At 34.6% G+C, this 14,799-nt stretch overlaps 1 protein-coding gene across 2 annotated transcripts in view; it reads left to right on the top strand.

Annotated features, from left to right (window-relative positions):
• The window catches only part of cntn3a.1 (contactin 3a, tandem duplicate 1), a 68,738-nt gene that overhangs the window by 27,151 nt on the left and 26,788 nt on the right, over positions 1 to 14,799 (top strand). For both annotated transcript variants that reach the window (XM_077721494.1, XM_077721502.1), the window contains exons 6-11: positions 3,454 to 3,657; positions 4,342 to 4,444; positions 4,705 to 4,889; positions 8,113 to 8,252; positions 13,431 to 13,560; positions 14,341 to 14,491. In XM_077721494.1, coding sequence (XP_077577620.1) covers positions 3,454 to 3,657; positions 4,342 to 4,444; positions 4,705 to 4,889; positions 8,113 to 8,252; positions 13,431 to 13,560; positions 14,341 to 14,491 — 913 coding nt within the window. The remainder of the gene's footprint in view (positions 1 to 3,453; positions 3,658 to 4,341; positions 4,445 to 4,704; positions 4,890 to 8,112; positions 8,253 to 13,430; positions 13,561 to 14,340; positions 14,492 to 14,799) is intronic.

Genomic DNA, 14,799 nt, shown 5'->3' on the forward strand with positions numbered 1-14,799 from the left:
CTTAGCACATTTATGTATTTTGTTTCTTCTAATTCAATACTCATTTTGTATGAAAGGCAGTCTTGATTCAATATGCCCTTGACCTGTCATGTTCTATTCTTCTAACTACCACTCATTCCATTATAAGGGAATTGATGCTGCCTGTTCATTAACAATAGTTAAATAGAATCAGAATGAAAATCTGTCATGGTGTGTCATATGTTTTTACAACATTCCATTACAGCTTTCCATGCACATTTTGGAGGACGATTCAAACATGGCATTGAGTATAAATTATTTGGATCAAATGAGTTCTAGGGTGTGTTATTCAGGCAACGGGATATTATATCTGATGCTAATTTATGGAATTCTGGGGGATCAACTGAGAAAGTTGATATATATCACAGGTACATGGGGTGAACTAAAAGCAGTGGATTCTATTATTAGTAAATATTACATTTATAATAATTCACTGTATTTTCACGACTATTAGGCGCACCGCATTATAAGGCGCACCCTCAATGAATGACATTTTTTCCATATATAAGGCGCACTGTATTATAAGGCGCATTGTCTATTTTGAAGAAAATTTAAGACTTTTAAGTGCGCCTTATTGTCGTGAAAATACGGTAATTGCTATTGACTTCCAGGTATGAAGCACTCACTACACAGTCACCTCTAGAGCCAGCCATTGTTGATGTTTTGGATTTGTTTGTATAAAATCTTGCAGTGGGGGAGGAGCTATAAGATGGAAGATTTTGTAAACTAAGATGGCATCTGCATATTTAACAGTATTGTTTCAGTTCAGGCGTTTGTGTTTTTTTTAATATCCGACAGTGGTGGTTCTTCGTTTTTGGTTTTCTGTTTTTTCCATATATAAGGTGCACTGGATTATAAGGCGCCATGTCTATTTTGGAGAAAATTTAAGACTTAAGTGCACCTTATAGTCGTGAAAATACGGTAATTGTATTATTATGATGTTATTTCTTACAATCTGCTGAAAAATATCCTTTAGGAAACTTTGTATGCGGACACATACACATACAACTTGAGAATCCTTTATTGAAGACATTATTGGTTGCTATCCTCAAAGAATAACCCAGGATAGATGAGTAGAATTCGTATTAGTTTTTCCAATTTCAAACAGCCTATAATTGTCGCCACAACTCAGGAGTGAGCAGATATATTCCAAAGAAGGCTACACAAGACTGTAGTGGGAAAACTGCTGTATTTGATATTAACCTCAGAGACAAGTGTGAACTCTGTGTTATCAGTAGGTATTGGAACATTTTCAAAGCCCACATGTCCTCTTTTCCCCTAAAGAAAAACTGTGAAAAATAGTAATAATCTAGTGTTGGAGTGTCCAAATCCTTCTCCAACGATTCCCTTTTAATAGATGCTCAACTTATCATTTCGAAAGGTTTATTCCACACTATCCTACCTTCGACTGCCTTCAGGACAGAGACTTTGCCAACTGTGTAAAAACCTACATCATCTTTGTATTTTGAAATGTACACCCTCCATAACACTTTTATAGACTTCATATTACCGTATTTTCACGACTATAAGACGCACCACATTATAAAGCGCACCCTCGATGAATGACATTTTTCCATATATAAGGCGCACTATATTATAAGGCGCACTGTCTATTTTGGAGAAAATTTAAGATTTTTAAGTGCGCCATATAGTTGTGAAAATACGGTAATTTCTATTGACTTCCAGGTATGAAGCACTCGCTACACAGTCACCTCTAGAGCCAGACATTGTTGATGTTTTGGATTTTTTTTGTATAAAATCTAGCAGTGGGGGAGGAGCTATATGATGGAAGATTTTGTAAACTAAGAAGGCATCTGCATATTTAACAGTATTGTTTCAGTTCAGGCGTTTGTGTTTTTTTTTAATATCCGATAGTGGTGGTTTTTCGTTTTTGGATTTCTTTTTTTTTCCATATATAAGGCGCACTGGATTATAAGGCGCACGGTCTATTTTGGAGAAAATGTAAGACTTTTAAGTGTGCCTTATAGTCGTGAAAATACGGTATATATAAATTAGTCCCAAATCTTTTGACCAAGGGTCTGTCTGTGTGTACATATTACAATAAACACACACACAACATTATTGACCATTAATGCCACTACTGCTGATAGTATGAAGAGTATTAAATTCATAGGAGAGCATTTCTCTCTATTTGCAAGCTGAAATGAGCCGAGCCCCAACCCCTACAATATGCTTGCTGTGCAGGGAAAGAACTGCAGAGTGTACACTGCCCAACTGCTACTATAGCCTCTACTGTATAATGAGGGCAGCAGAGTATATACTATTATGACCTGTATCACTAAATGGACATGCAAGCCCTATGTACTGCTGCATACCTCAAGTGTACTTGAACTTTTGGCACCAACTGTTATCTGGATGATTGCCTGCACAATTTTCTGTTAGAGAGCCAAAGTTTTTTTTTTGCTCAATCACAATATCGTCAAGGTCCTGAAGTAAAAAGCAACCCCAGAACAACAATGCCATCATTTTGGGTAATTGTTTTACATATTTTTACTACAACTAACTAACTCTCACAAGCAGAAAACATCAATGAACGTATTTTTATTTGTGTCAGATTTTTTTCTAGAAGTCTTAGGGATCATACATATTTTTGTATGTAATATAATGTAACACTTGTCTCTGTTTTTTTGTTTGAAAGCAGTATTTTGTTGTGGTTGCGTGTGCTTTTAATGGCCAATGGGGTCATGGAACTTTCACTATTGTTCCCAGTTTTCATAATTTCTAAACCATTGATTTGACCTATGTTTGGCGGAGACAAAAATCCTTGAAAATGAATTCTTAACATTTCCAGACCACTGCATTTCAATTAGTTCATCATGTTTCAGTTCTTTTCTTTTTTCCACATTGGACAAGATGGGTTTATAAATAAGACTTCACAATGTCGGCTTTGTGTATCTACTACATTTTGCTGTTGATATGGTCTTGATGCTTTGAAACATACTAATGTATTAAATATTTAGGAAAAGCAAAATAAGGAGGAGAGTCATTGTCTAATTTTTGTAAAACATCAATAGTTTGGAAGTGGATTTATTATACTATGAAATAAATACTTTCTAGCCACAAAATGCACTTGGCTTTTCTGCTCTTAATATTTTCAGTATATATGATATAATGAGTTGCAGGCAGATTATAGTATTGCATTTGTAAATAATCTAATGTCTTCATGTGTCATAATAACCATTGTAAGAGTGTGTATCGAAAGCATTTAGAGATGGCAAGTATAACTGCTTCTGAGTTATTCATTTCACTTTCTAATCACGGAACGCTGCCACTGTTCGATCCACTAATTGCTTTATCTCTAAAGGCTTCGACCTGAAATAGCTTCTGATGAATTGCAGTCTGTCTGTGGTAATTGAAGAAAGAGCATATTTGAATTGTGCACCTCACATCTGCTATTCCCATAACTATTTACAGAGCTTACCTTCTCATGGATCTTCAATGCATATCCGTCATTTGTCATCCAAGACACCCGGAGATTTGTATCTCAGAAGACTGGCAACCTCTACATTGCCAAAGTTGAACCTTCTGATGTGGGCAACTACACTTGTGTAGTTACTAACACAGTCACCAAAAGCAGTGTTCAAGGACCACCTACACCCCTTGTGCTTCGAGTAGATGGTAAGAACAATGGATATAGTACATACATAGTACGTACAAATTGATATTGTGTCAAGAATTGGTGGTCTTTTCTCCTTTTTCAATCAAATGCGTTTTTTTTTATATATAATGCAATTTCAACAAGTATCTTTCTGTTATTTATTAGAAATGTATAAAGGATGTTCGTTACAGTTCAGTGTTTGTGAGTCCAAATCTGGTGTAGATATTTTCTGTGTGCTTTTTTGCCTGTACAGTGTTCCCTCGGTTATCACGGTTAATGGCGACCGGGACCACCCGCGCTAAGTGAATTTCCGCGAAGTAGGGATTCCCCTTCAAAAATGCTTAATTTGAATTTAATGAATTTTTGTTTTAGTTTTTATTTTTTTATTTTTTTTTAAACCCCAACCCCCACACCCCCTGTATACAGTACACCATATAGAATACAGGTAGAGAGAGTGAAATTCATGTTATAACAAAAAAAACTATAAAATATTTTGTCTCAATGTAATATTTGTATTTTTTTTCCCCAAAAAAATCTGCGAAGCTCTGAGTCCGCGGTGTCTGAACCGTGAAGTAGCGAGGGAACACTGTATAGAGTTTTATCTGAGTTTTTTCTTTTGATAATATTTTCTTTGTGACCTTTCCAGCCCTTAAATCTGGTAAAAATGTCTGACATGAATTTCCAATTTGTCTTTTGAACTTCAGGTGTAATGGGTGAATATGAACCAAAGATTGAGGTACAGTTCCCTGAGGTTGTTCCCGTAGCCAAGAGCTCAACTATCAAGCTGGAATGTTTTGCACTTGGAAAGTATGCTCCACAGAGTATTTTTCTCTATCATGATCACATTAAGTTCTTTAATGCACCACTAGAATTTGTAAAGTGAAACCAATGATATCATCTGCCTTCCAGTGACAGATTTAACATTATTGGGCAAATATACTATAGGCAATTGTCCAATGTGTGGCTCGTGATATTATACTATAAGAAATAACACTTGAATGTATTACCAGAACAATGTTTTTGCCATTCTTGCCAAATACTCATGATGTCATTCAATTTCACTTTAGCCCAGTGCCCACCATCAGCTGGCGAAGAATTGATGGAGCTTCTTCTGGAAGAAAAGTGGACATTAGTAAAGCCAATGGAGTGTTGGAGATCCCTTACTTCCAGCAGGAAGATGCTGGACAGTATGAGTGCTTGGCTGAAAACAACAGAGGGAGAAACTCTGTAAAAGGGAAGCTGACTTTCTATGGTAATTATATTGTTTGTATTTCATGTACTATATTTTTTTAGACTATAGAGTACACCAGATTATCAGATTCACCATCGAGGAATGAGTATACAGTGTTCCCCCCGCTACTTCGCGGTTCAGCTACTGCGCACTAAGAGCTTCGCAGATTTTTTTTGGAAAAAATATATTACATTGAAACAAGATATTTTACAGTTTTTTGTTATAACATTAATTTCACTCTATCTACCCGTATTCTATATGGTGTACTGTATACAGGGGGTTAATTTTTTTTTTTTTACAATTAAGAAAAATAAAACATTTGGAATTAAGTTCAAATTAAGCATTTTGAAGGGGAATCCCTACTTCGCGGAAATTCACATATTGCGGGTGGTCCCGGTGCCCATTAACGGCGATAACCGAGGGAACACTGTATTTTCAAGAAAACCTAAGCGAGTGCTCAAGTTATTGTTTCATAGAAGTTGTTAAAAACCTCAAGGATTCACTGTTACTGTGCAAGATTGAAATTGGTTCGCAAATAAGTATAGTTTTTATGAGTCTAGCAAAAAAATGTTTTATTTCATGTCAGGAAACATGGAGCATTTATTAGATCATATAACTATGTCATACAGTACATTTGCCTGTTTCCAATAGCTCATTTCTGACAGACTCTTTATTGTAACAACAAATAAAATTGGAGGCTGCATAGACAGATTTATCTGCATAGACAGATTTATATCACCTTTCTGGGAGAGGTGATTTGCCCCTTACTAACATTGCACATAAGACAACCTTCTGAGAAAGCTTTTAATGACCCTTGGCAAAATGGACTACAGTTTTTCTTCACATTATCTTGCAAATTTTCTTTGATGATGTCTGCATATATAGCTTGTGTGGGATGAGCTTGACTTTAATAATCATGTGTAAGAGGAGTGCTTTTGATATAATTGAGAACTTTATGGTACATATGGGTGCACTGAATTCCAAAGTAAGCGTTAGAAAATAGAGAGAAGTTGCTTATCATGGGATCAGGTTTAGTTTAATTCCGAGGTCATGCCAAGAAGTAATGATGTGATTGTATTAATTTTTATTAGAATAATGTCAAACTGATACTATGACACATTACTTAATGTGGTGCATGCTGGGTGGTTGAAATTGGTATTCAACAGAGGACTGTGATATTTTATTATTGCATCAAATAATGGTAAAGGAATAGTACAGCGCGTCCTGTCCGATCTTTTTTTTTCGGTAATAAATGTACATCATGGGTAGCTGTGAAATCCATCAGAATTGGCTCAGAGCAGGTAATGTCTCAGAAAATCTTAGCTGAAACTAAAAAGCGAGGAAGAGGAAACCCAGGCAAAAAACCTGAACTCTAAACACGTTATCAGGCTATGTGACTATATACATTATCTTTTCTATAAGATATGTACTTATGTAAAAATTTGTGTTATTTTTAAACTTTATTTTGGGCCTTTTAGCAAATTGTAATCAACCAAAACCTATCTATATTCTGCTATTTATGCTAAACAAGCATTACAAAATACTTCTAATATACATATACATATATATATATATATATATATATATATATATATATATATATATATATGTATATGTATATATATATATATATATATATATATATATATATATATATATATATATATATATATATATATATATATATATATATATATATATATATATATATATATATATATATATATATATATATATATATATATATATATATATATATATATATATATATATATATATATATATGCGTCTAAATTTCATTTAAAAAACTAAGTTGGATAAAATGAAATGGAATTTTTAAAACGATTTTCTCTCCCAACTCTAAATAATATTTAAAAATAAAACTATTGTGGCTCTTTGCTACTATGATATGGGAAGTCTTTCTTCTGTAAATGGCCAACTGTAAATGGTAAACTCTAAACACGTTATCAGGCTATGTGACTATATACATTATCTTTTCTTTAAGATATGTACTTATGTACATATTTATGTGCTATTTTTAAACTTTATTTTGGGCCTGGGCCTTTTAGCAAATTGTAATCAACCAAAATCTTTCTATATTGTGCTATTTATACTAAACAAGCATTACACAATACTTCTAATAGAAGCCAGAGAAGAGCTGATGCTTGTCCACATACAAACAAACACACAATTTACACATTATATATATATATATATATATATATATATATATATATATATATATATATATATATATATATATATATATATATATATATATATATATATATATATATATATATATATATATATATATATATATATATATATATATATATATATATATATATATATATATATATATATATATATATATGCGTCTAAATTTCATTTAAAAAACTAAGTTGGATAAAATGAAATGGAATTTATAAAACGATTTTCTCTCCCAACTCTAAATAATATTTAAAAATAAAACTATTGTGGCTCTTTGCTACTATGATATGGGAAGTCTTTCTTCTGTAAATGTCATGGAGAGGAATTATTTACGCTGCTGAATTTTTCTAATGAAAAAAGTTACAAATATGGCACTGAGTGTTCATATAGCCTTGGTTAGACCACAATACAAAAGAATTTCATGGATTTTTCTATGCAGGAGAGCATGTCAAGGAGATGTACTTACTTAGATTCCTCTCTCCCCTTGACCCTTGCAGGGTTATCTGTATTAATGTGTCTCCTCTCCAAAAGGCTCATACATCTTTCTTGTCTGTCACCGGAGATTAGGTGCACCACATTTATGTGACAGTCGCATAAATATAGAGAGGTGCCTCAAATAGTAAAATAAAATACAGAGTTAAATCAAATTTGAACAGACTCCATTTATGGACTATTTAAAAATGATTGAAAATAATAATTTTTGTCAAATATATTTTTTCAGAATCTTATAAACCTTTAATGTTCATCCAAATTAAAAACAACAACAACATATTACTGTAATTAAAAGACCCAATGCATTTTTTTCTGTTCATAATGTGTTTATATGATAATCTTACTCTTTTCGAACGTTCTCCTAGAAATATAACAACTTTTTTTACATTTGATTATTATATTTCATCAAATAAAATTTGATTTAATTTGGAATGATTTATCTTTGGGGAGGCTGGCACTGAATAATTACTAGTTTGATTTTACAGTTAATCTGTTTATATATTTGGATTCTGCAATCATTACATATGATTTGTGGCAGCTCCACCTCATTTGACTGAGAAGCCTCCGGATGCACAGAAGACGATTGATGAAACTCTGGTGTGGGAGTGCAAAGCCAGTGCCAAACCTAAACCTTCTTATCGTTGGATGAAAAATGGAGAGCTTCTGGACCTGGCAGAGGTGTGTAACTTAACTGTATTGTGATGAAAATGCCATTAATTGTTTCTTTCTGCATACCTACACGTATCATCATAATGAAACAAAATAAGGAAATGTAGTAAAGTATATCACAATGTCCATGACCGGACGTTTTGTCAACAGACAATTGGTCGACGGACACTTGGTCCCCGGACGTTTCGTCGAACAGACGTTTGGTCACCGGATTCGCTCGCTCTCAAAATTAGAAACATGAGAGAGAGTTTACTATTGAAAGCGATCAACCAGGTAATCTCTCGATCCCAACATTATAATCATTTTGAGAGAAAGAGTTTACTGTTGAAAGCGATCAACCAGGTAATCTATCACTCTCAAAATTCTAATCATGACAGAGAGAAAACTGTCCGTCGACCAAACGTCCGTTCGACGAAATGTCTGGGGACCAAGTGTCCGTCGAGCAAACGTCCGGGTACCCAGAATGTCAGTCTAAATATTAGGAATTAGGTCTTCAATGTCATTTGAACCACAACATTGCAGAATGTGAATACTCGCATCACAGGACTTGCAATGATTTTATTATTAGAGGTCATTGTTCATGAGACGTATCTTCTCTTAATAAGTGCTTTAGTCTCTCTCGCTCTCTCGTACTACTACAGCATCTTATGGCTGCCTTGCATTACATGAAGCAGCAATGACAGCTGGTTGTTAAATGATCCTTGGATCTTGGGCACTTAAGTCGCTCCCCTTAAGTGGTGATGTCTCGGCATCAGCACATGCAAGGTTTATGATTGGATTGGCAGGTGTTGTTTTACCATATGTCATATTTGTTGGTCGCCATTTTTGGTGTGTTTGGGGAAATTTTCCCTGCCATTCGTTGTTTCACTTTACCTTTTGTATTGTGGTGTGAAACTTGCTTCATGGCAGTTGTGAATAATGTGTGTATCACAATTGGTTACCAAAACTTTTGTGATTAAGTGATTAAATGTCTATTTAGCGGAGTTAATTATTACAAATTATTTTCTTAGTCTTATCAAAGGTCACTTCTCCATCAGGTATCTTTAACCAAAAGAATCATTCGTTATTGATTTGTAAATACCACTGTAAAACCTCCTTTGGCAGTCTGCCCAGGTAACATTCTCTGTTCATGTGACTTTATTAATGAGTTGAGGGGTTACCATTTCCAAAATGCCAACGTCAACAGGAGCAGCATTAAATCAATTCGCAAACCAAAAAGGTCAGTGTAGAAGAAAAAGAAAGAGAGAGAGACAGAAACCGACAGTCAGACGCAAAGTTGGGCCAAGGTGAACATTTGTTATTTCTCATTGAAATGTCTTAGCCTTCCATTTCTTTTTCAGCCTTTTTTCTCACTCTGTTTTGGTTTGACTTTCTCTTAAGACTCTACCACACACATTTATCTATTCCTTCTCTCCTCTTTGGCTCTCTCCAGAGGAACAGAATTAACTGCAAAGGCTTGTCACTTCAAAATGCCCCCCTTAGCGAAACAAGAACCCACTCACATTATACTGCATTATATTTTGCTTAGTCAACAAATCAAATTAAGTGTGATAGTAGCCATTCTGTTTGAGGTGTATCTAAACACAAATGTTATGGTTATTCACTCACCAGAGTCAGGGATGTACCAGTGAGTGTACCAAAATACAGTTGGGAATAATTAATGTCTTTCATACAATAAACAAATGCATAGCCTTTGCCTTCCTGAAATTCTGCATTGTAACCGCAGTGTAATGTAAGACAGCAGGTGGATCTTTGAGAGAAAATACTTGCCGTATACCAATTATAAACAAAAAATCTCACCAGTGGATTCACAGGTTACTTGTTGTTGTAGTTGTTGCGTCTTTATTTTATTCTTTTTCTCCAGACTTGTAATACCTGATGATTTTATCTGACATACTGATGTACCATAGCACACTGCTTGAGAATCAATGATGTAATTTAATGCTAAGTTCCGCCTCCTGACCATATCTAGAACAGTTCTGCCTTGTTTGAAGGCCTAGGGCAGGGGTGGGCAAACTTTTCGGCCCGGGGACCACATTGACTTAAAAAATTTGACAGATGGGCTGGGTCAGCACAAGATACGATACATATAAAAAAAAAGTGCATCCGTTAACAGTACATATGAAACATAAACAGAATAAAAGGACTAAAGTATTAACATACTCATCACTCATCATTAAATTAAAATGTATAAAGTTCAAAGTAAAGTCAAAAGGAATGTATTAAGAAATATTAAAATGTAATTTAAAAAAAGATAGAGGGGCTGACATTATTTGGACAACGTCGGCGGGCCGGATATGCCCCGCGGGCCGTAGTTTGCCCATGTCTGGCCTAGGGAAAACAGGAGGATTCTTTTGAATATGAAATTTGTATGAATTTGTATTTACATGAATATGTATTATTTTACAAATAGGGGCACAACAGTCCACACTCTACCCTTGGCTGGCTTAATATGTCACTCTTACCTGAAATCTCCTTAAATGGTGTGCAAAGACAGCGTTGTTTTAGAAATTAAATTTAAAAGACATACCAAAAAGCAAGAGAAGCTGATTTTCCTAAATCTCATTTTCCTAATGGCAGATTTGAAAAAAAAAAATACTCAAATGAGATTTTTCACTGCACCTTTTAGAGATGTCAGGGACACCACAGAGTCTCTAGGGCAGTTTCTACTGAATGGAAGAGCGACCACCAGCTCATGCACTTACAGAGATCTCTTTAGTTTCTTTCACTCCAGTGGGTTTTTACAGTATATTTTTTCAAAAGGACTGTCTATTCAAAAACCACGGTAGCACTCTCTTTCTTCCATGAAAAGACATAAAATCCATCTTTTCTTGGCCTCAATCCAGTTAGGTTGTTGTCTTTTATTTTGAAACTGCTTCTTATACAGGCCCCCCCACTCAAATGTATTATCTGTTACTATGACAAAAGCATTTATAATTGAAACTAAATGAAAGTGCGGACGCTAAATTATGTCAAAGTATTTGCATATGCTGTACAGAATTAATTCTCTCCTGATGAGATCAGCAATTAAAATTTGGAACAAAATAGTACATGGGGTCACGAAATGTGTCGTGAAATCATGTAAATTTTAACTACGATCCCTTTTAGACCAACCATTCATCATCATTGTTTACGTTTTACTTAAATTGGCAGCATGTGGCAAGAAGCAGTATTATTCACATGGATTTGGATTTTCCCATATTTGGAGGAGGATTTAGCGGGTTTGCAGATGGTCTCTCTTGCTGCAGGGCCTGTTGGGTATCAGGAGATTCAGCCTAGCGTCCTGTCGTATTAGCAGTCTTATATAATTAGATATCACTTTTTTTGCCAATTAAATGTTTCATAATGTGCTTTATAATACCACATTAACTATACTATAATATTAAATTGGTCATACACTGAACTACATTTCATAAAGTAATGTGGACTTTTTCTGTATTAAGATACAGATACATTGACACTATTGCTGTTGTAATGTTTTTCTTAATTAATTTTATATCTTGTAACAAGATGCTTTATTTCATAAATACACACGAACATATTGTAATCATATGCATTGAGTGTTCATGTCAACTTTCTAGCACAGGGGTAGGGAACCTATGGCTCGGGAGACACATATGGCTCTTTTGGTGGGTGCTTATGGCTCTCCACTAACCTGTGAGGTAAATTATGGAAACTGCTGGTGAGAAAGCACAGGAATAGGAGTGTTAAATTGGTATTATGGTATTGAAACTACCCCAAGCGGCTTATAATCTTTTTTTTTTCATTACACTCTTTTGCATGGATTTTCTCATTGATACTCATTGATTCGCAACAATGTAACAATGTTGTCAAAAGAATTCGGAGACCTTTTGTACTTTAAAAGTGGTGAAGTGAGTAAAAAAGGCACACATTTACATGTATGTTGACTAAATTCGGAGCATGGCTCTCAAGGATTAACATTTATAAAAATTAAAAGAATTGTTTATGGCTCTTTCCATCAAAAAGGCTCCCGACCCCTGATCTAGCATCACATTCAATGAAAAAAAAGAAACATCACTCCATGTTGACACATATTTAAGTTTCAGAGGGCTATGGTCCAAAACACACCAGTAAGTCAACTTGTATTGAGAAAAGAAAAAAAAGCAAAGTGGAGTGGCTTAGTCAGACTACAAAATTTAATCCGATTAAAATGTTATGGCATGAATTTATAAAAAAGGCCTTTCATGCTCGAGAAAGTGTTGCTGAATTGAAATAACTCTGAAAGGGTGATTGGGCAAAAAAAGCTTCACAGAAATGTGAGGCTCATTTTCCGCTATAGAAATGGTTAATTTCAGTTAAGGGCCTTTGCACTCTAACCACTGAACTACATTTAAATGCTGTGTAGCGTTAAACCTCTCATGCCACAAAATTATGGTTTTATGCAGCATAGAAACCCGTTTGTCTATAATATTTGTATATTTAATCATAAAATAAATACATTTAAAATGAGAGTTGCATTTATCTATTAATACATTTTGTATTTAAATGTAATATTGCCAATGCTAGTGTAGAAAATCATATATTCATTATACATTATCATTGTGCTTCACCCAAGGAGCTAAAGTCACACAGGTCTATTTTTAAAAAAAGTAATTATAATGGGGATGGGTTTCTCTTCTTGAATATTTATTTTTCTTTTCATTTGTTTGATTTGATTTATTAGAATTTTCTTATTATTAAAATCTTACTGTCAATCACTGTTTATTAAAGACGATGTACATGTAAATAGTAGTCAAATAGTCATAGTTTGTATATATATATATATTTAATAATTGTAGTTTATTTTCAGAATAGGCTACTAAAAATACATTTCTCAAGGGCTTCTTTCATATTTCCGAGGAAGCTGTTTCTTTTCTTTTTGTTCTTCTTTGATTTTTTTTCATTTTTTATTACTGAAATACCCGAATACAGGACGGATAAAGTTTACTCTAATCTTATACTCCATGTAAAGACTTATGACCTATGCATTTTTAAATTTTGGGGTCAACTGTTTGAAATATTAACTGTGGAAGTGGTAGTTTGCAAGTGGAAGACTATCGTATGTTGCATTTATATGACTATTTACTTAATATGTGACAAAATAAAATGTACAACTGCCTTAATTTTGTAAATTTTCATCAGTGTTTTTCCCGTGAGAATATTTGTTTCTGTTCATATCCCAACCAGGGCCGAATCCAGGTGAATAATGGAATGTTGACCATCAGTAGCCTCAGTCTTGCTGACATCGGCACATACCAGTGTGTAGCTGAGAATAAGCATGGTAGAGTCTTCACCAATGCTGAGCTTCGAGTCATAGGTAAGAAGACAATAAGATCATCTTGAGCATTTTCATAAGTTTGTCTGATGCTGACGAAGTATTAACCACAATTCAAACCAACAAGGGAAATGGGTAATGTGTGTAAAACAAAAATAACATTTAATCCTTTTCAGCTTCTTATCAGTTTAATTCACAATATATAACATTTAGTTCTGTATTTATTATTTAAACTGATGATCTGTAAGAGAACATTGAAGTCCTTGGATTAACCCAGGACCGAATTGAAAGAACCTGGAAAGACAAGGTTTTGTTGTGCTTGGCCTGGGAATGCCTCATCTGAGGCGTGACCGGACTTTTGGTCACCGGTCTTTTGGTCACCGGTCTAATGTGCTTAGATATCAAACAGTACTATTAAACTCTCTCTTAGATTTTAAACTCTCTCTCATGAATATAATTTTGAGAGCTGGTTTCAACAGTAAACTATCTGTCACCATTTGACCGGCGACAAAAAGGGACCAAAAGACCAGCGACCAAACGTCCGAGCACCCATTTGATGGGAAAGGGATGCCCGGGCTACCTCACTGACGCTTCTTTAATCTGTAAATGTGTCTTGCGCCCATGTGAGAATATGAGTATTAAAGCAAAAGGATGGGGTAGCCACCCAGTAGAATACATGACTTGACCTTTATCTTTCTGGTTCTCACTTACTCTTGATGAGCTAGTTTATTTCAAGAGTTATTCAAACCTCTTAAATTTCCTGCTGTTTCTTTATTTTTTATTTTAATATGCTACCATTCATCTGTTCTCCTATTCTTCTAGCTGTAGCCCCAGATTTCTCTCAGAATTTGTTGAAGCCTCAAACTCTGGCTCGACAGAGTGGTGATGTCCTGATCGAATGCAAGCCTCGAATGTCTCCCCGGGGTGTGATTTCATGGAGGAAAGGAAAAGAAGCCTTAAGAGAAAACCACAGGTATTGCGATTCCTTATTCATATGTAGTGCAACACATGCATTTAATTGACGTGGTATTTTTCTAACTTATATTTCTGCAAAAACCAGGACAACAGCAAAATAGCATTTGGAAGTTCTACACATTATGCATCCTACAATTTTCCCTATATTTTTAAACATACTGACTTTGACTTGATTGTCCTTCCAGCTTTCATAGTTTACAAACTATAATTGACCGCTCACAGACGCTTGGTCCATTAGCTCATTAGTGGCATGTAGAGGTATTCCAACACATGGTAGATGATGTTGATGCAGTCACCGTTGAGACA

The sequence above is a fragment of the Stigmatopora nigra genome, chromosome 1 (genome assembly GCF_051989575.1).
Source record: "Stigmatopora nigra isolate UIUO_SnigA chromosome 1, RoL_Snig_1.1, whole genome shotgun sequence".
Taxonomy (NCBI): domain Eukaryota; kingdom Metazoa; phylum Chordata; class Actinopteri; order Syngnathiformes; family Syngnathidae; genus Stigmatopora; species Stigmatopora nigra.